Here is a 22,096-nt window from a genome sequence, read left to right on the forward strand (position 1 = left end):
AGACAGACAGTTGGTGAACATAATGAAGCATCTCTCAGCTAAGGAGGCAGTGGTTTCATGAAACAAAAACTGAGATAAAAGAGAACAAATACTCTACTTATATGGTGATTTCCCAGTACTCTGTTTACAACTCCTTTCTTCTGCAGACACTTCAACTTTCAATAGCAGGACTTGTTCCAATATGTATGACATGTAAACATTAGGACTGAGGTTTTCTGCTATATCTGAAGCCATAGAATCGCATTAGGCTGCCTTGGGATCTCTTTCAACTCTTTGGTTTATGGCCCACAGTCAAGTAATGCTTTCCACACCTCTCCAAAATGTCATCTCCTTCCTCTCCATCTGACCATAAACATGCCTGGCTTCTGAATGGGGTGGAAAACATCTGATGATTGTCCCAGCAGACTTTGGTGTGTTAAGGTTAGAGAAATTGAGCTTTTAAACCGGTGAGCTCCGTACTTAATTAGACCGAATGAATTTCTCTTAAAGTGTGTCTCACGTCGCCGCACCAATCCACATTCTCTACAGCTGTGGTTGTATGAACAGCTAACAGCAGTTGAGTAAAATATTAACTTTTGTTCCGCTGACAAGATGCTGCCACCACTTCCTTATTAGTGGAAACAGTTGAAAGTGTGTATGCATTCAGATGTCGCCCTAATGGAGGAGTTTGATCACCCGGGCAACCCATAAATTACAACATCCCTCTGACCAATCACAGTCGGAGCATTGGGGGGACATGTTTACATACCCAGTTAGAGCTGTCACCCCAAGTCAAAGCTTAACTGTAGCTTTCTAGCTGTGATTGAACACCAGCTTATAGGGCACTTAAATAGCTGACTCACATTAAATGTACATTTTTGTGTCACTTTTTATTCTGTAATTTTCCTATTCCTTCTTTTGGAGATAAAAACCAAAGTCTGCCGTGATGGACATTTTCTTCGGAGAATGACACAAGATCCGTTACATCAAGACTTCATCTGACGTGATCAAGCCTTTTTTCTGAGTTTGAGCATCAGCATTCGCGTTCTTTCTTGTGCTGGGGGAGGTTGATGGCGAGGTTCCAGGTGATCCGCGTCAAAGTAAGCTGTATAGCAGTTTTGGCTTTGGCCCACTTCACATACCTGGTGCTTGGGGCCACAATTTTCCAGATACTGGAGCGAGAGGCTGAGAGCAACAACCGCAACCACTTCCAATTGGAGAAGCTGAATTTCTTGGCTAATTACACGTGCCTGGACAGATCTGCTTTGGAGAAGTTTGTTCAGGTAGTCGATCAGTTTCTTTCCAGTACTTTAAGTAATTTATGTTAAAGAATGGTAAATGTGTTGAAGTATAACAGCTCTCCACAGTTAATAATGTAAGATGGGTCTAGATTTCGTATACAAATGTGTATCTGTACAAATATGTTTTAAATCACTGAGTAAACATTGTGTTGGAACAGCCTCATTAAATATTGAGAAACTGAAAGATCGATTTTATGATTAGGTTAGGTACATAGCAATGAATTATATTACGCTAACCTGACCCAATAAATCCCATTGGTGTTTGTGTGCGTAGGTGATTTTAGATGCCTGGGAGAAGGGAGTGAATCCCTCAGGCAACTCAACCAACCCCACTAACTGGGATTTTAGCAGCTCTTTCTTTTTTGCTGGCACAGTAGTCACAACTATAGGTAAACATTTTTACATACAGTTTGAATAGCTGGTGCTTAAGTACTGCTACTGACTTGTCGTAATCTGCTTCACAGGTTATGGCAACCTCTCCCCCAGCACTGTGTCTGGCCAAGTGTTTTGTGTGTTTTACGCGCTCTGCGGCATCCCGTTGAATCTGGCCTTCCTCAAACAGCTGGGGAAGTGTCTCACCATCCACCTCGGTCGGCTGGAGAAGGGGGTGGTCTCAGCTGTTCCACACAAGGTATTGATGCACATGTCACTGACAAGTGGTCCTTTAAGACTGATTGGTTGAACAATGAACCAGTCAGTCAACCAGTCACTTGGTTACAGTGTATGCTGCATCCTCAGTTTGAGTCCAGCTCGGGACCTTTGCTGAATGTCCTGCACGTCTCTCTTCTCCTATGTTTCCTGTCTGTCTCCATATTAACACTATCAAATAAAGGCAAACACATGTATGATATATATATACACACACAGCATATGATTAAATGTAGTGTAACCTGTGTTTGTTTCTCAGCAAACAGTTGAAGCTCTGGCTGTGAGCCTATTCGTCATCACTGGCAGCGTGCTATTTTTGATCATCCCACCTTTGCTGTTCAGTTTGGTGGAAGGCTGGACATTCGGCGAGGGCTTCTATTTCTCCTTTATTACCCTCAGCACCATTGGTTTTGGAGATTATGTGGTGGGTGAGTACAAACAAACACTCGTGTAGTGGGAGAATCACCTCTGTCAAATTGAATGACACTTTTCTTTATATTTAATAATATATATTTTCATATTTTATATATCTAATCTGTGGTGTAAGGCAGGTTTGGCAACATTAAAAATGAATGTGTATTATGGGCTGCGATAAACTCTCGTAACATATTCTGTCCATCCTTGTAGGGAGTGACCCAAGCAAGGAGTACATCTCTCTGTATCGTAGCCTGGCAGGTGTATGGATTATCTTCGCCTTGGCTTGGCTTTCTCTTATCCTCAACATGGGAACAAAACTAATAGAGCACGTGGTTGTCCTGACTCACCCAGACCTTAAGAAACAACAGGAAGAAGAGGATGTGTGATCCAGTCAACTACACGTCAGATATGTGACAGTGGGGATGGACATGGGACTTTCTACATGTACTGTAACAGTTACTAGGTAGATTTTATCATTTGTGATTGTGGATTGTGTTCTGTACTGTATATTCATGAAGAAAGCCAAAAAACAGTCTGTACATTTATTCTGTACTGCTTAAACCTGGAAAAACCTTTTATGTTGATGTTTTACATGTTTGACCTCAGTTATACCAAAAGGTCAGTACAGTACATGAGGTGAATGTCTTCATGAGAAAGTGTGTTTATCAGCTTGTGTTTTTTGTACTTTTGTTTATATTCTATTTGTATAATAACCAACTTCACTAATAGAATGTTAGAACAGAGACACTTGTGAGATCTGAATTATTATTTCTTGTTTGTTTTTTTTCAGTCCTTTCATGAATGTTCCTACTATCTTAATATCTGTATTAGAACCAAGAACAACAACTCTGTGAAGTGCATAACCTCATCGACAGCGGTTCTTTTTGGGGAGAAAGAAGTCTTTCTTTAGACCTTCTTAACCCTGATCCTCTCCCACAGCCCAACCTCTTCTGGTCTCTCTCTTTCTCCTTATTGTATTCCACTAGATTTGCATGGCAGGCCTTTGGAGTGATTGGAACAGTAGTGCAGGTGGAGGTTTATTTGCCTGCAATCCTTGGAAAGATGAGAACCTAAACAGGTAATTGCTCAGTCGTCACTGCGCCTGGTTGCAGAGATTGAGACGCTGAGCTTGCCTGGAACCCAAAGTTCTACCAGGGAGCCAAGATGGGAATAAAGGAAGTGTTCAGTTTGGCCCGGGTACCCTCCATCCTTATGCTCGGGGTGGTTTACGTGACCTATGTGCTGATCGGAGGACTGATCTTCTGGAAGTTGGAGGGAAATCTCGGACGGAAGGATGTCAGTCTTTTACTTTTAAACAAACAAATGCTGCTTACAAAGTACACCTGTCTGGACCAAGACGGCCTGGAGACACTGGTTCAGGTGAGACACAGAAACCCAGAACTTCTAGTTCCATACAACAGTATACTATGCCTTTTCGTGGTAAAACTTCAATGATAATACTGAGTTATGGTAGCACACATCCCAGGTACCAGTGTTTTTTCTTTCTTGCAAATGTGATGGGAGCTTTTCACAGCAAATGCTGTTAAATTCTAATAGTATCTATATCTGTAGAAATGTTTTGCATAAGGCAACCTGTAGGGCAGAGACCACAATTTACACATAGGCACGATTCAGATGTTTTGAAGTGAAATCCCTGAGCCACTGGTAAACATACGGTACTTATATAGCACTGTATAAATCACTCATGTACGTCATGAGGTGTGGGACCACTGTTACGTACCACTGGTGATCCTGTTTTTAACCTTGATTTAGTCAGGGTCATTTCATGGAGAGGCTACCTCTCTTTTGCGGGAACGCCCTGATCACACTCACACATTTACACACACACACACACTGGAGCAGTTGGGATTAAGAGCCTTGGGGCACCACAGCGGTGGTAATGAGGAAAGGGCAAACAGTGATTTTCACTTGTCAATTCTCTATTAGCAAACACAATTTCAAAGTGACAAAGATGCAGCTCCTTCTATGCAAATACCAGCCTGTCAGGCCTTTCAAGATTCTACTTTGCCTGTGGATGTCACGCTGAGCTGATTCAAACAGAAGTAAAGTTGTGCCATCTTTTTCAACAGATGAGTTGAAAGTCATTTTTAATCCTGAAATTAATTCAACAGCAACGCACTCCAAGGTAGGTTAATAGTTCACCTTTTGCCCAGATAACGACTCCACACAAATCCACAAACACAAAAGAAGGAGCTGAGCTGCATAGAACCAAAGCCAAAACTAAAAGTACACAGGAATAATGTTGACACCCCGTGTCATGAGATATCTGGATTCCAGTGATTTTAGATGGTGAAACATGTGGTGTGCTGTTTTCTGACTGAATCCTTATCACCAACACTTTATTTAGTTATCATCAGTCGATTGCAATAATTTGCCTCTCTGTGCTGCTGTGTGGCAATTTTTGTGTGATACAATACAAATTAAAGGAAATACTAAACACACACACATTTTGTTCTCTGCCTGGTCACATGCCTCCTCACTACATCCTGAGGCGGTATGAAGATATGAAATCTAAATTGTGTGATTAGGAAATATTATACCTCTTAACACATAACAAGCTGCGTATGATGGTGATAAACTCTTTTGACAGGTGTTTCTTGTAATAAACTATACTGTAAGTGAAGAGTTGACTTGCCAAAAGCTGATTTCTCCATTTTTATCATGTTTTTTTCTAATGAAATGTAATATCAATAAAATATCAATCAAACTGATCATAGGATTTGTAGATTAAGTAAAATCACCTCAACAAAATAGAGGTCATCTAGAAAATTAAGCTTTATTCTAATTTAAATTTCGTTTTTCCTCCACAGCACATATAATGTCTATGAGTTTCTTCAGATTGCAGTATTTAGTACCATTTAACATGAGACAAGTTGATTGTACTGGTAACTATAGTGTTTTGTGTACGTGCCCTAGAAGTGCCATGTCCCGGATTCAAGTCCAGCTGAGGACCTCTTTTTCCTGTCTGCCTCTCTACTGTCAAAACTATTAAATAAAGATTTAAAACAAACATAAAACAAACAGGCAAATGATAACAGAGACGGTCCATTATTTATCTGAGTCCTCAGCTACAAACAAACCAACTGGACAAGAAAGAACTGCAGTAAACTGGAAAAATGACTATACTATTAAATACTACTATATAATACTACTACTACTCCCTCACCATTGTGACGTGTTTGTAATTTTACATCAACACACTTGTGACTTCTATTCATTTGACATTCACAAATGATCTAGAAGACAGCTTTATGTTAAAATGATGCTGGAATATGTCCTTTCAAATAGCACATCACTGACTCAACAGTCACTGCCACCTTGTGTCTCATGACTTTGAAAGGATTTATGTGGTTTCTCTTTTACAGAACTGATAATTATATGTTTCAGCTGTAAAACAGGAACTTTTAACACCTTTCCAATAATTATAGTTTAAGGACCAAGTGGATTTAGGAATGTGTTCTGTATTAAGAATATTCTGTTCTGTTAATTACAGGATTTCTGTATCCGTCTGTTTTTGCAAACGACCTCCTCGTGTGTGAGTCCTAAGGTCTGAGGGAGCTCTGTGCAACATCACATGGTTTTATTTCAGCTTGTAATTTCAATTTGTTTTTCAGTTGGTTCAAGATTCGTCAAAGATGGGCCTAAGTTTGAAAAGCAACAACACCGCAGCCGGCTTCTGGAAGTTCACAAGCTCAGCTGTGTTTGCTGCTACAGTGGTCACAACTATAGGTCAACACTTTTTAATCATGTTACACAACTTCTGTGATTTGATGACAATGTGCAGCCTGAGTGCAGCCTCTCCTTTAGAGAAGAAGACTGTGGGAGATCATAATTATCAGAGCAATGAAAGACAGCTTGGGACGATTTTAAGAGCTGCACTCGTGGGGTTCAGTTTTGCTTAATAATATTGTTACATCTCTTGTCCCCCTCTCTTGTCCCTGGGACTATAGCTAGAAATAATAATAGTGTTAGGCCATGCCTCTGTTTAGATGACACTTATTAAAACCACACTCAACAATTAAATGAGTGTCCCTCTGTCCTCCCGCCACAACGACCTGAGAAACTAACAGCTTACAGTTTTGCAGGTTACGGAAACCAGTGTCCCACAACTACAGCTGGACAGATTTTCTGCGTGTTCTTCGCGCTGTTTGGTATCCCGCTCAACGTGGTGGTGCTCAACAGAGTGGGCAAGTACATGCTGGTTATAGAGAGGAACATCTCAGACTTCCTCCAGGGGAAAACCAGGCGAAGGGTGAGGAGAGCTCTAATGGCCTCATCTGACATGTAAGTAGTGTATGTCCAGGAGCAAATGACTCTGACTGCTCTCCTGTGTCACATCTCACTGCAGAATTGTACTCGCTTTTCTGTCCACCTGGTGTCTTACCTGTCCGGAACAGTTCTCTTCTTCATTATGCCCATGATTGTATTCCAACTACAAGAGGGCTGGACTTACTCCCAGGCAATCTACTACTGCTTCATTTCCCTTAGCACGATTGGCTTTGGAGATTTTGTGGCAGGTATAACAAAAGGTACACTCAGCATCTGGGTGTCAGCACCATAAGCTTGTATGTTCTTATGTGCACCTTCAGTGCTTTTTGAGTGTTTGTACTATATGAGCCTCTCCTTTACAGACAGCAATCCAGACAAACAGTATCCAGATTGGTACAGCGTCCTCATGGCCTCATGGATCTTCTTCGGCATGGCTTGGCTGGCCCTGGTGATCAACCACTCCATCGACATCCTGGAGCGGCTCAACACCCACTTCAAGCGGCGGTGGGGTAAAGAGAAACAGGGGCAAGAGTCTGGCAGCGCGGAGGGGGACAACCCCGAAACACAGGTGGAGGACGAAGACGAGCTCAAGAGGCCTCCAATATCTCAGCAATCTACAAAATAAGGTGAAGAATTAGAGAGGAGACCTAAATATAGAATGATCAGGCTAGTTATCAGGACCTGAAAAGGCAGAAATTGAGGAGTGAGCCTCAGCCATGGCAGGGTGTGTGTATGTGTCATAAAACAGTGAATGTTGAGCATCTGTGATGATGATTATATAATAATATGTGACTATTTTATAGTTGGCCACTTTTGATCCCTCTCTTCTTCACAAGCTAAATATTGACTCATTTTTGTTGAGTCAGGCTTTATTTATTTGACAGAACACTACATACATAAGCTGTTCAGCCTGTTAGTGCTTCGCTTCTCAAACTGTAAACAAGTTGTAAAAAGTCTAAGGAATGTTGCCGGGACAGCACTTTGTCCTGTGAATATGTGGACGGGTTAATGGTCGGTGGAAACCGGTGTCTTTCTGTTGATCTTTGTCCTCTCATCCCACTGACCATGACCAAGTCATTCCCCAAGTCCGTGGCATGTTGCAATGGAGTCATAGAGGTTGTGTATCATCATCTGATGGCACGATAATAACTGATATGTAAATAAACTAAATTCTTAATTTAAAAAAAAGAAAAGCTTTAAAGGGGAGATACTTAGTTTTTGAAGTATGTACTAAAACAATCGTCAGGTACCCAGAAAAAAACAGACTCAGATCAACATAGCGAGCATCGTATTAAATTTGGAATGTAGTTTAGTTCTAAACAGGATCTGGAGATTTTCTCCCCCATCGTCACTTCCACCTTCTTCCAAGAGGAAATGTTTTAATGGGCTGTATAAACATGAAGGATGGTCACAGAGAGAAAAGACAATGCTGATACAGGCACCTGACTGTTGTTTTAAGATGCTTATTGGACAAACTGTGAATGTGTCCTTTAACTTTGAATGTGCTGAAAAAAAACTGAACGAAACCAGAAACCTGAGCAACCAGTGTAACACAGTGTATCATATCCCCTGTTTCCTATTTCGCTGTCTGCATTTAAATAGTGTAATAATATTAAAACGCTTGTAAAAAAAACACAATGCTGCTCATTTATTCTTCAGTTTGTTGGACGTCCCAGCAGAGGACAGCTCACTTGTGCCACTCATCTGTGCTGAAGTTAGCTTTAAATCCACCAGGTGGAGCTACTAAACCAACACTGGGGGAAATGTGGCAAAGCAACAAATTCATTTCTAATATTGAAAAGTGTGTCATCATACACAATCACAAATTGATCTTCACTATTAATACACTCCAACGTATCAGTGAAGAATATGTCCAAGTGCTGCAATAATAGTAATGAGACGGTTACTGTCTGATGTAATCTCTTATACTTTTACATCATTAAATAAACATGTACAGTGGTGATTACAGTATGTGTTTGTTTTAGCAGTCTACTTCTTTTAACAGTGGAATAGCATAATACCAAGCTCCAAACGCCTGCTGGAGCTCATATATCCCAGAACAAGTGAGACAACACTGAGGAGGAGTGAATAACAGACAGACGGAAAGCAGTGGGGACAAAAGAATGGAAACTGAGAGTCCTAGAGAGATGGATTGCAAAGCAAGAAAAGTGAAGCCAGAGAAGGGGATTTGAGGACAGCAGAATAAGACAGGGAGCTTTTCTTTTCTTTTTCAGTGGTGTGGTGTTTGCTGTGATTAGTGAGCGTATGATGAAAGTGAGAGTGAGAGTGACGGGAGTGTGTAACATTGTATGAAAAAGTCCACATACCTGTTTGGCCACGGTTCAATGACGACACAATATGTGTGAGAGGTACGGTGCCTCTTACTCGGTCCTGCTTCATCAACCAGTGGTTCAGCACATGAGTGTCCATATTTAGACAAGACTCTCAAATTTAAGGTGCCGACTACAGAGTGTGAGCTTTGGATTTCAGCCTCGTTGTCTTCATCTACCTTTATTTGAGTTACACAAGGTCACAATCTGTGGATGTTAACTAAACTGAACTGAATCTTACGTTCAGTGCACAAAGCAGAATCACTCAGATAGCATAAGACTGAGGGATGGTGATGGTTACAGTGTCTACCACCAGGGTTTACATGAAGTCTCCAGTAGAAAACACTAAATCCACATTTTCATTAATTATCCGTGAGCATGAGCTTTTCCTACCTGTGACCACTGTGGATGCCAGTGTTGTGTATTTTTGTTATGGACACATCCTATGAAGAAAAATGGAAACTGAACAGTGAATTAAAGCTACATTGTGTAAAAATGTGGAAATGAAGTGTAGAGTGTAGCAGAGACTGTAGTAGAGCACAGTGAAGCAGGGAGAGGACAGCTGGACTTGACTGATCTCCTGCTTACACTATCTTAAGCATATTGTAGCTATAAGTAAAAATTTAATTAACTCTACACATAAAAACACAGGTGTGGTGTTTATTTTGAGTCTGTCCCACATACATTATCTGGTCCTGTACAACCTCATGAAATGTGTATAAATCCACCAGGTAAATTAGTCCCAGAAAATTAATCACAGTGCACAGATAAAGTCTCTTTTGAAACACTTTCAGTTCCATTTTATGAGAGAAAGTGTCTCTTTCCAGCTTCAGGCTGCCAATTTGTGTGTGCAGGGGTGCAACTAACAATCCACTGTTAATGAAACTGCTAGATTCAGTTTCAGTGCTGGAATTTGTGTACTGAAATCAGAACTGCATACAAAGGCTTTTTTGATTGTGTAGGAGTAAGAGGGAACCTGAAAGTATTTCGGAATGACTAAATGTTAGGACATTGCAAAATATCAATTTACAGTACAACCAGATTGACCAAAAGCGGTATTCAACTTGCCCAACAACAACAACATGTCTCTCACGCTGTAAGCGCTATGTGAAATACTTGAAAGGACAGTAAGCGCCTCCTTCAAGTGCTAAATATGTGTCATGCTGATGTACAGCACACACCAACAGATACCGAAACTCACCCACAGGTTCCAAAAGACAACCAGCAGCTCATTGGATCACACTGACAATTCAGTGCAGGTAAAGTGCACCTCCATCACGTGTTGCACAGGCTTACGTAACAGCCGATCCTCATCACCTTCACTGCCATCAGCTGACAGACGAAGTGCATCGCGACCAACCAGTAGCCCACAGAAAGTGACCCATATTTCCGCCTTGTTAGCCGAAGCCAGGTTCCTCACACTGATTTCTGTGCGTATTAACCATTGACAAGCGAAATATCTGCTCTGCTCATGTGAAACGGAGAGATAAGTGTGGGAGATATTGAAAACTGGGGCTGTAATTACCGCTGTAAAGGACTCGACACATGTTCAGATACGTCTTGAGGATAGAAATGGTCACTGACCACAACAACTATATGTGTTTTTTTTATTTATTGAAGTACTCTAATGGACTAAATCACAGGTTTCCGTACATTCTTGTCACTCATATTTGGCTCTAGTAACCCACTGACATGTTTGCCTTATGCGTGTCCCTCTCCATCCCACTCATTGGACCTGAACCCCCCCGTTGTGAGCCAATGGGAGGACGACATGCACTCCCAGCCTCTCTTGCCTCCTCCTCACCCAGCTCTGTCCTTCTGTGACACAATTAACATAGCCTCTCATAACCTCGCCCTCATCTGTGTGGCTCACACACAGATCAGCATCTGTGTTTGTGTGCATTTTTTGAACCCGACTGATTGACCGGGGGCCTCTTTGTTTACTTTCCCTTACGATGCTTCGACTGCGCCTCACTCACACACACACACACACACACAGAAATCCCAACAATTACTGTAATCCCAGATAGGCTTTTGCTGAGTTGACAGCAGAAAGAAAGTGCTGCCATTGGAAGCGCAATGCAAAAATCCACTCACAAAGGTTAGCATGAGGACAGATAAGCTGGTGGCAAAACAGAGCAGTTGCAGTCGGATTACTGTAACTTACATCAGCTCAAATGATTCCACCACACACTTCAGTCTTCTTCCATCATCTTCTGTTAGATCACCTGCAGCAGTTACGCTAAAGGTCACGCACATGAGGTTTTAAGACGGCAGAATACACACTGACCCACGTCATTTGTGCAGCGGGACACTGAATAGGTGCATGTGTGTTCACCTGCTTGGGGTCCACTAATTTGTGCATTCAACTGTGTTTTTGTCTTTAACCTTGTGTCAGTGTGTCTGCTCAAGGACATATGCAAAAGGTGTCATCATGAACATAACAGAACAGGATGTTTGCCAGGAATTTGAAAAGAAAAAAAAAAAAAAAAGCCAAACGCCTACTTAACAAACACATGGCAAGGTCACACACAAACTGTCTCACTAACAACAGAGCGGAGCAGACAGATAATCCAAGGCCACGGCGACCTGCCCAAAACATTGCGAAGGTTCACCTTCGCCTAAGTACTCATTAACAGCGCACTCATGCCAAAACACGTCTCTGTGTATGTATACACGGTGAGGTCAAAGCCAGCCACACGGTGTGCACCTGTCCGCTCCCAGCTGTTTTCTCCAACAGAAAAGGCAGAGTATACTGGGAGGGAACGTAACAGTAAGTGGACACAAATGCACCGGTATGTAAAACTGACAAATATTCTGTGGTTCCAGTGGATTTCCTGCTTCCATGTGTTTTGTTGCATTGGTCAGACAAGCTGGTGATCTCAATAAATTGCTTCTTCATGCAAAACACATATTTGTGCCTATTGTCACACACAGATCAATCACCTCATTAATTAACTGAGAGAATAATCAACAGCTTAACCATTAATAAAATAAAGAGAATGGATATATTAATGAAACATCACAGAATCACCAAAGAGCTCCATAAAATAGTTCAGTCAGTGTCAAACAGATGGAAGAGAAGAGGAACTTTGGGCTGTGCAGTGCTGTGCAGTGCTGTGCTGTTCTACGGACTTTCCCAGGCGTCAGCACTCCTCTTCAGCAGCCACTTTTACGTAGTTACTGCTGCACTAAGCTTTAACAGAACGTAACACACAGCACACACAATAATGACACGTCCACAGGCAACTGCAACTTCTAGATGAACCTACAGTACATCCAAGTTGGCCTTTTCCACAAGTTTCCACTTTTTTTCTGGGTTAATTGAGCTGTTTGCACACATTCTCCAATAACCCAGAAGACAACAATGAGTCAGTGTCACATACAAGGCCCTGCAGCATGGACACACAAGTGACTTTTGTTCAAACCTGTGTGCTTAGAGTGTGGCTTTGAATTTGTCTAAGAGAACCTGTGGGTTTGGGTTCATGTCCAATCAATTACATTTCAAATAAAACATACTACTACTACTACTACTACTACTACTTAAGAACATCTTCACCGATCTGGCTGATTTATCCCTAAGTACTTGTCAAACAGAGTTGTAAACCTCAAGGAAAATTGAGGAGCAGCCCCCACCCTGGTTACCAGAAACAATCAAAAGCCCATATGTCTGATTAAAAGGTTTATTAGTGGGAGTTTATTGTGTGTTTATCACTTGCAAAGTGTTTTATTAGGCCTCCTAGTAAAAGTTGAAGCAACTGAATCAACTAGCGAGCAGCTAATGGTTTACAGAAGATACAGTGCTGCGTGCGGATGAGTTACAATACTGCTTCTGTAACATTAAAGACAAACACTAGGACATTATTTTTCTCCTCTCAGCCTCACCAACCTCATGTCAAACAGCTCCTTCATGCCCTGGATGCCTCACATAAAAGACTTACAACACAGAAAGACGAGACAGAGCAAAGGCTTTAGGGGTGGCTTCCACACGTTCACGCCTTTTTACAGAGTGAACGGCGAAGATTGGAAAAGATGTATGCTAAATGACAGTAACTGTTCTTGTAAAGTGAACTATTAGCAGTCATTCCAGACACTTGTGCGGGTATGGGTAATGTTGAATGAAAGCTTTTTGTGATGTATAAAGAGCAGTGGTTGATGCATGGAGAATTTCTTTTTGGTTTAAAACAATGAGGTTTTCAGAGCATTTCATAAACCTAAAGGTCAGAAATTCTATAGAGTCATTTAATAGAAACACTGGGACTTTTCTACAATGCATCAGAACCTGATTTGTTAATTAGCTTCAGCCAAGTACCAAGAAAATATTCAGTGTTTTCATTGAGCAGCTTCATTGTATATTGTAGAGAGATTGATGCTCTGATACACTGCAGAACTGGGACAGACTCGTGTTTACCACCGAGCTGCACAACACTGAGGCTTCTGATTGTTTGGGTTTTACCCATTCTTTCTGAGTACAAAACTTCAGCTGCTCGAAAGTGCGTGTTCGCTGCTGTCTCAACACCATACATCTTCAACAGGAGACAGATGTGGCGTGCACACGCATTCGGTGTCTGCGAGCTGCTGTAGCACATGCAGAGTAAGGCTGCCTGCTGAAATATCCACTGACTTCCTGGGAAAAGACGTTGCCTAAATTTCAGCATGTGTCTCTACACCTTTCACTGGTAACGGTCCGGATGGTCTTTTCTGGCACCGAGAGCACAGAACTGATGTACAGCTACTTCTTTGCATAACATTTCCATGTAGTTATTTGGCAGACACTTCTACAAGAAGTCAGAGCATAAAATTACAGAGTTTGCAGATTGTGTTAAGTGACAGGGGTTTTTCAAAAGTACTCCCACACCCGCGTGGCTGCATTCATCACGTTAGTGTGACGGTTTCTGACACAGTGCTGTTTTTTATCCTGCAGTAAAATTGAAATTGCATAACAACTGAGGTTTATTTCGGAGTGATTAGTAATGTAATCATGCTATTAAACAGATTGAACCCGGTAATAAAGGTTTAAGATAATGGAGGTAAACTTTGAACTCTGATATGATGTGAAGTGTGTTTTGATTCTGCGAGCTGGTTCCGGGGATTTCTGTGCCTTTCATTGCAGTGGAAAGCCTAATCTTTGTTTCGGGAACAGTTGAGCTGGGAAAGTAACTACTGCCATGGAATCAGAGGTCGTACCACCAGGCAGTGGCATGCCGTTGCTCATCCACAGCATTTCCTCTCTGGCTTATACCTCTATGCAGCTCAGACAAGCCTCTGCACGAGAGCAGAGCAGCAGTATAAACAACATGTGGCGTTTACTCAGCAGCTCTTCTTGCCCGGTTGAAGCTTCCAGCATTTTGGAGAGAACATTTTAAGCTTCAGACAGCGAATCCCTTCACAGAATTTAAGAACTAATGGAAATGGACACGGAGAATTGGAGATAATCAAAATAAATAAAATGGGTCAATACTGGTGTTTAAAACGTGTAGCACCTTATCGTTATCCAATTTTCCTAGAGAGAGCGCTGTGCAATGACAAAGTTTTTCCATTGACATTGTTGAAAGAAACGGCACAGCCTGGTTGGTATACTCTGCATATTCAGTACTTTATTCACTGACCTCTTGTGTCGTCCTTCAAATGACTTGAATTAAAGAACATAATGTCATTGTAAACATGTCGAAGCATCAACTTAAGAGATGCTGCTAAATCCAAAACAACTGTGGTTAATTCAAGTTAAGTGGCCCTGCACTGATTTAATGTTGCCATATTACGAAAAAAGGGGGAATTGTGAGACACAATAAAAAATAATGAACAATAATAATGCAACTCTCAGCTTGTTGGTTATGCTGTGTGCCTGGCATGTCGACAGAACGGGAGGGATGGGCAGAGTTCCCATAGAAATGATAGAAGCACTCAGAAAGCTGCTGCTACTGAAGCCTGTTATTGATACTACTTGTTTACCAGTGAAATTAGGTGTAAATAAACATCAATCAACATCAAACCATTTTATTACTACTAATAAAATGGATTCTTGATCTGCATGGGATGGCGGTTTTGTAATCCTTTTGTAACCTGTGACGTTGAGACTTTGACACTGTGGAAATTCCTGACGTCAGATCTCTGGTGCAGAATTACTGTACAAGTGGGAGTTTGATATGAAAGCTTTTTCCTGCTCTACTGCACGTGATAAGAGTTTAAACAACATAGCTTGAATGCAACATAACACCTACAGTAGTAGAATCTAGTAACCTACTGAATTAGATCCATGTCTGGAACAATATATGACCCAGTCTTTCTCTGTCCAGAACCGTAGGATATAACAAAGGCAGCTTATTAGTTTATGAACCCAGCTGAGACAAACCTGGCAGTGTCATCAAGACTTCAAAAAGCCTCCACAGAGCCACAAAGCACATTGCTGAGCTGTTTTCACTGGCTTAGTAGTGCTTACTGTGATGTGTAAATGGATGTTAGTGTGTAGAATCAGTGTGAGTGCTCCTTTGTGATCTGTTTAATAGCATTTATTTATGTCAATCTTAATATCCATAGGCCTCACGTCCCTGTCTCCTCCCTAGTGCAGCCATGGTCCACAACAGACAAAGCCCTGCGCTATAAACTGACACAAGCTGTATTCTACATTTTGTAGTCAGAATGAATTGCTGTCATTGTCTCAACAAAGTCACGTTGCCAGTGATACTGAAACAGCGATTGTCTCACATTTGACCGTAATCAATGAAGAATCCTGTATTGGCAGCTTTGCACACAGTACACAGTGTTACTCTCTAAATAAACCGGGGACTTCCAGTTGATATTTTTGTCACATAGGCACCTGAAAGGTCTTCAGTGTCATGTTAAAAACCTCCAAAAGGATCCACGAGAGAGAGAGATTGCGTTGCCTGATTGCACAACATCAAAGGCGAAACCTGACGTACTGTAAAGCTTGTTTCGTGTGCAGGGCAAACCTTTATCATTTGTTTCACTGTTTGTACAGGAGGATACAACACAAATTCTATAGTCCATGCATGAACATAGCAACCTATTAGGAGTTTTAGATTAAGCATAGGTTTCTTCTTAGAGGAGGATTTGAATGGTGAGCTAACAGTTTGACTGGTGTATTCATATTGTGTAGTGGAATGTATAAAGTATAGGTCAGTAGATTTGATTGATTGTTTGGAAGCAGAGTGATGAACAAGAGGTTATTAGCATTGCAGTTTGTAGTAGATAATGTACTTAAAAGACAGACACGGTGTACCCAATTATTCATCATTACTTGAATATCCTGTTGAACCATGATAATGACGTTAGTTTGGGCTGAAATAAAATAAGTCATCAATCTACTGTGTGTGTTTTGTTTGTTTTTACCAACATGTTATTGGGCAGAAACGGATTGAAGGTCTTACAGTGAATCGGACTGTGAATCTGCTGAGGTCCTGTGATCAGCATGTTCAGGAACACATCAAGATCCATACTCAGAAGAAAACACATCCCGCCCAGAAGCAAATTGGCTGCTGGCTGATTGTGCAGGTTTCCTTCCCACTGAGGAGCTCAGAACAAACCTGCAACACAAACATAAAACAATGGAACTAGGAAGCAGTTCTTCAGTCATTTCACATGGTCAATCACTGCACATGCTAAAAATAATCCTTTACGAATGAAGGTTATTTAATATTACCAAGAAAACAGGAAGAACATGCTATAAACAGACATTTCAGTGATTGAGAGAAAATTTTGTTTTCTCTGTGCTGTTTAAAAATGCTGCACGGGCTTCTTTAGTAGTAGTAATGGCGTTTTGAAACTTTACGGTTACATGTATGATGGGCAGAGGTCAGAATCGTATATTCTGCAACACTCCTTAGCTGTGTAGGCTAGGGACACTTAAGCAAGGAAGATGCTTGTCAGCGTGACGAAACTGAGTAATCTGTTAAACAAACATGGTTTCTCACTGCTCCAGAAAACTGCTAGAGTCAGATTGAGATTGATAATAATAATAATAATTTCTTTATTATTATTATTGTTTAGTTTTTCATGCAAAATAAATGCAAAGCTCTCCAAATGTCTCTTGTGACAGGCTTTTAGTTTTATCTCTACTAACTATAAACTAGAGATTCTTGTTTTTCCACTCCCTGTTTTCTTGGAGGTGCACGGACACTACCGAGTAAGTGCTACACGTGTTCCAGTTTTACAAGAATTTCATGGTTACTTTTTGCTCCCCAGAGAAGACCCTGTATTCGTTGCGAATGAATAAGCACTTTTCGCTTGATGCGTATTTGAGCGTGCTCTGCTGCTCAGCTTCTGCAAACAGACTTTCACACCTTATGCTTCAAGCGAGCAGTGTATCAGTGATGTACTCTTGTCTAGTGTGGCTGTTGGTGTGCAAAATATTTGATGAATATTACAGCACGTGGATTTAATGGCTCACGCCTTCATGCTTTCTGCCAAAAATCCTGTTGCAGTGAAGCAGTGATGCCAAGAAAAGGCTGTGATAACCATGAAACTGGATTTATTTAAGACCTGTGATATGTGTGCTTTGTAAATCATTTTTGCAGGTTACAGTGTTTTATAGTAATAGTACAAGATACACTTGAGACGTGGTATTAGTCACCAAATGAAATGTGTTAATGCATCCAAACAAAGGGGATACTGTGTTATCTGATGCCGCTCTTCCGGTAGTCTATCTCGACTGCATGAAACTCCGGAAGTCCCCTTGTATCCCAAAGGGCCTATCACTAGACCACCACGATGGCCTTTAAAGGCTCTAGAGTACACTACGTGGTATCACTGACCATCTGCTGATTGGACTGCATATACCAAGCACCCAAAGGAACATTTAGAATAGATTCATCTCTTTAGACTTTTACGTAAAAACAATACTGACGTCAAAAATCAGCAGACTGCATTCTTTATCTTCGCTTGTACAGCACAGTGTGAAAACACATAGCTTATACTCCTTAAGATGGTTAAGTGATACACGTCTGATTCACATGTCAAACACTCCATGACACCGAGTGATTGCTGATGGGATGTTTTTGTGGTTTCACTTTGACATTTTCTTTTTGTAATAACAAAAATAATGACTTGCCAGTGATACAGAATAGAAGCCAGTGTATTTTCCAGACTTTGTTATTTGAAGTGTTTCCCAGCACATATTCAGTTGAGAATTCACCCAATACTGAAGGTACAAAGGTCACGTTTTTACTGGAGGCTGATACTACAAAGGACAACTGAGTGCTACAGATTGTCAGTACCTTGGTGTATTTTAAACTAGGTACTATGAACTACTCTGTTGGCTTGATGCTAACACATAAGGCTATTTGCATTTACACAGTCCTATTGGAAATTAGCACTGTAACCATGGGCAGCACGCAGTCTGTGTTGGGGTGGCTACTGCAGTGGCTGTGATCATGAAGACACCAGCAAATCAGCCTCCTGAGAACAGATTTGAAAAGTGCATACTTTTCCTATAAAGCATTTTATTGATATGCTACATTGCATGTTAAAAAGCATGTTATGTTTAAAACTGTAAAGATAAAGAGCGAAACTGTAGAAATGATCCTGGAGCCAGCAGCTTGCTTGGTGGGGGAGCATAGCTTAGCAAAGAGCGTGGGAATGGGAAAACAGCTCGTCTGAGTGTGCGTTCAGCTACGGTAACAAAATCCACCCGCACCTCTAAAGCTCACCAATGACTTGTTAAATCCAACCTGTCAGCCATGTGAGCATCGTCTTGACAATTTGCTTTTTTGAGCCATGCTTTATCACAATTTGATCAACTTTTAGAAGCAAAGCTCTGCTGTAGAATGAGTCTCTAAACATCAAAATAAGATTTGGAGCATATTTCTAGTTAAAAAAAGGACATTTTGTTCCTTTAAATTACTTTTTTGGTACTTTTTGTACAGTTTAATACAGAAACTACAAACAAATTTGGGCCATAAAAGGGAAGAAAAGATTTTTTTTTATTAAATTTTACGGTTACTTCTCGTCTATAATTCCAAAGGTGCTCATCTCTCATTTGACAGGCGCCTTCAGGAATTTCTTCAGGGTCTTTAAAAAAGAGTCAAAACATCAGCAATAATTTAAGCCACAGTCCTTTTGCCTTTGAGAGGGAATCTTCTTAGAGCAGCCCCACCAGCTTTTTGTGAACTGTGAATGCATCATGCCACCACCACCACACCCTTGACCGTTGTGCAGTGCATGTGTAAAAGGGCGCACACCAAAGCAATATTATCACAGACAAACCTCCCTGAAATTCTGCCTGAGGAAAAATCACCATGGTTACCCTTAAGCCAAAACCTAACACTGCTGCAGGGGCAAAAACCTACTTTTTAACTTAAGATACACAAGCCAAGAGTAAATACGCTGTCTTCAGCAGAGACGTCAAACACAAATCTTGTGTAACTGTAAACAAAGCCAACGTTTCTGCACTTTCCCATGAAATGTGGGGTATTTTAATTACATGTACTTTATTAATTCATGCTTTTACAAAGTAGTTCCAACTACTTCCTCTAAGAAGCTTAATGCGACATTCTGCATTATGCTGCAGTTCCTGTGTGAAGTGATCGGTAGTCTTTCTCCACAATAAATGGATGAATGACTTACAGTAGGCATTTTCTCTGTGCTTCTAAATAGTGTTTAACATGTCAATTGTCACCTGGTTTCACTCTTAGTCTGGAAAAACAGATAAATCTGTGCGTCACATGAGATTTTGACATTACATAACAGTTCACAATGTTACAGAACAGGCAGAAAAGCCAATACAGCCTGCAGGAATGGAAGGAGGATCTTGTCATGAAGACACTAAGTCTCAGAGCCTGAGGGTATCTAGCCAGGCATTATTTGTCAGCCAGGTTTGTCTTGGGCGGCCCCTGAAATTCCCCAATCAATAGCTTGTGACTATTTAATTAAACCAAACAGCAGAATAGTTTCATGTTATTTGGGGCTAACGTATGTGAAGTTACTCTTTTATTTACAAAGTATCAATGTGACAAACACAACGAACAGTTCTGCACAGCACAGCACACACGTAGAGCAGCGTATGCTCCTGAGGCATGTCTGTTCAGGCTGTTTACTCATTTCTAAGAAATAGTTCCAGTCTCTGAAGCCTTGTACTAAATGTTAAAATCAGATGATGCAAGATGCAAGTGATCCGCTCACTGGTAAAAATGTGCTTCTTCACTGAGAACATTCAAACTGGAAAGCTTTTCACAAGTACCCACCTTGTACCACCTTTAACGTTTTAAAATTGCTAGCCTTCCAATAACATTAAGTTCCTGCTACATTAGATCATTAGATCTACAGAGCCGTTAGCTGTCGCTGAGTCTGCTAGTGCGACTGCATCTGCTCACTGTCCACCCTCATTATATACGCTCCCTAAATGGAGCCAGAAACTTTAGAATAAAACAACATCTGCATGTACAGCAGGAGCCTAATGCTAATAACAACCAACAACCAGAAGAATAAAGGATCATAACAAAGGCGATAAAGCTGATTCTTTCTGGGAAGACATGCCTGGTTCTCTGGGTGTTTATACTACTTTATTATCTCTCAATCCACTGATTTGCCAGAGAACAGGTTTGCACGTGCACTTGGCACTAGCCTGTATAGTTTCATTAATTACCATCTCATCCTGTGAACCTAATCCTGGCTCACATACTGTTTGAATATTAACAAAGCAGTGATTTATCTATTATGTTATCTGTTTGTTATCACGAGAAAGTTCACTTGATATTAAAATACTTTCACTTTCTTTGCTGGATGAAGTAAAGCACTGCAGAAAGATGGAGCAGTGCAAACAGTTTGAAAATGAACCACTTGAGTTTATAGTCAACATGTACTCAGTGGGGCATAAAACAAAACACACACACACACAGAAAAAACACCAGTGATTATGATTTGCTATCTTACTGTCTTGCATATTGTGACTTCTCACACAACCACAGTCTGACGCCCCCTGAACAGTTGGGGTTTAAGAGCCTTGCTCAAGGGCAGCACAGTGGTGTTGATGAGGGGCACAAGAGGACAAATGCTGCTTTTTCACTTGTATCACTCAGATTTTATCCTGCCACTCAAATCTAGGCCATTACCATTATCACTGGATTCCAACCCCCTCCCCCGAACACCTCACCATATGCAGTGTCCAGCTATGTACACTAACACTAACAAACCATGTCTCAGAATCTATGGCTCTAACACTAGTCAATATATTTGTTTTCTTTGTTTGATCTTGAATCCTCGGAGCCCCCAGACAGGAAACAGTGCGAATCACTTGAGCAAACATTTGAGCAATTGACGTATAAACTCCAACACAGAGGATCTTTAGAGGCATATCCTGCAACTAATCACTCATCTTTCAAGTCTTGTTTTGCACCACTGCTGCACATTGGTGGATGCTATCTTGTTCAAACACCGTAAAGAGATATTTAGACAATTTGTGATTTTTAAACAACTTCTGTTATAATATTCACAGCTCTTTCTCAATGTGCATATTTTCTTTAAAGGAAGGCATCTAGCAGTGCGAAGACTTTTAAACCCACTAATAAAAAATATCAATATAGAAGATAAGATATGCTAAGAAAACACTTTATTGATCCCCTAAAGGGGAAATCAGCTGCAGAATATATATGAAATCAAAAGTTACAGACACTAGAACAGAATAAAAGTCTTCTACTATATTCGATATAGAGAAAATGCCTTAATAGCCAGAACAGACAAATAGCAATAAAACAATGTACGATTAAAGAGGTGCATTACAGAAGATGACAGGTGCCTTTATATATAAGACGAACACAGTACAACAGTGTTAAAGACTGAAGTAACCACCAGTGTGGTTTATTTCAGCGTCTTTTAGTCCTGACATCCTCTCACCTGTCCTCACTTTAAATTGATTTATGCTCATTTGATTCGGGAAACAGTGAAAGTTATTGGGAAAAACACGAACTTAGCCGAATTGATAGCGAGTGTGTCGTAGACTATAGCTGTATTTACCGTGCAGGGATGTGTTGAAACATCTGAAACCTCCTGACCGTTTCTCTTGTTGTTGTTGTTTGTTGTTGTTGTTTGTTTGTTTGTTTGTTTGTTTGTTTGTTTGTTTGTTTGTTGTCTCTTCTCCGCTCCTCTCTCCTCGTGGGCGGGTCTACCCGCACTGCTCGC

General features: G+C 40.9%; 2 protein-coding genes and 1 long non-coding RNA gene across 3 annotated transcripts; 2 read left to right on the plus strand and 1 right to left on the minus strand.

Moving 5' to 3' along the window:
- The first annotated feature begins 998 nt into the window (after positions 1 to 998).
- On the plus strand, positions 999 to 2,750 carry LOC113158742 (potassium channel subfamily K member 16-like). The gene is made up of 5 exons (XM_026354894.1): positions 999 to 1,262; positions 1,555 to 1,669; positions 1,745 to 1,911; positions 2,188 to 2,356; positions 2,556 to 2,750. Exons 1-5 carry the CDS (start codon positions 1,050 to 1,052, stop codon positions 2,729 to 2,731), a joined length of 840 nt encoding a protein of 279 aa, XP_026210679.1. The 5' UTR covers positions 999 to 1,049; the 3' UTR covers positions 2,732 to 2,750.
- kcnk17 (potassium channel, subfamily K, member 17) lies at positions 2,734 to 11,457 on the plus strand. Its single transcript, XM_026354895.1, has 5 exons — positions 2,734 to 3,725; positions 5,981 to 6,095; positions 6,452 to 6,618; positions 6,715 to 6,883; positions 6,998 to 11,457. Exons 1-5 carry the CDS (start codon positions 3,510 to 3,512, stop codon positions 7,258 to 7,260), a joined length of 930 nt encoding a protein of 309 aa, XP_026210680.1. The 5' UTR covers positions 2,734 to 3,509; the 3' UTR covers positions 7,261 to 11,457.
- LOC113158744 lies at positions 7,162 to 22,012 on the minus strand. Its single transcript, XR_003298585.1, has 3 exons — positions 21,932 to 22,012; positions 16,354 to 16,509; positions 7,162 to 7,249 (listed from the first exon to the last, which is right to left on the minus strand). It is a non-coding gene; the product is annotated as an uncharacterized LOC113158744 (long non-coding RNA).
- Between the last annotated feature and the right edge of the window lie 84 nt (positions 22,013 to 22,096).

The sequence above is a fragment of the Anabas testudineus genome, chromosome 12, assembly GCF_900324465.2.
Source record: "Anabas testudineus chromosome 12, fAnaTes1.2, whole genome shotgun sequence".
NCBI lineage: Eukaryota > Metazoa > Chordata > Actinopteri > Anabantiformes > Anabantidae > Anabas > Anabas testudineus.

Bases quoted from the DNA above. Each gene is read 5' to 3' on its own strand.
- kcnk17 (XM_026354895.1), top strand. From the start codon at position 3,510: ATGGGAATAAAGGAAGTGTTCAGTTTGGCCCGGGTACCCTCCATCCTT. The intron at 6,619-6,714 runs GTGAGGAGAGCT...ATCTCACTGCAG, and splicing joins AGGGGAAAACCAGGCGAAGG to AATTGTACTCGCTTTTCTGT. The intron at 6,884-6,997 runs GTATAACAAAAG...TCTCCTTTACAG, and splicing joins CTTTGGAGATTTTGTGGCAG to ACAGCAATCCAGACAAACAG.
- LOC113158742 (XM_026354894.1), top strand. From the start codon at position 1,050: ATGGCGAGGTTCCAGGTGATCCGCGTCAAAGTAAGCTGTATAGCAGTT. The intron at 1,670-1,744 runs GTAAACATTTTT...TCTGCTTCACAG, and splicing joins CACAGTAGTCACAACTATAG to GTTATGGCAACCTCTCCCCC. The intron at 1,912-2,187 runs GTATTGATGCAC...TTTGTTTCTCAG, and splicing joins TCTCAGCTGTTCCACACAAG to CAAACAGTTGAAGCTCTGGC.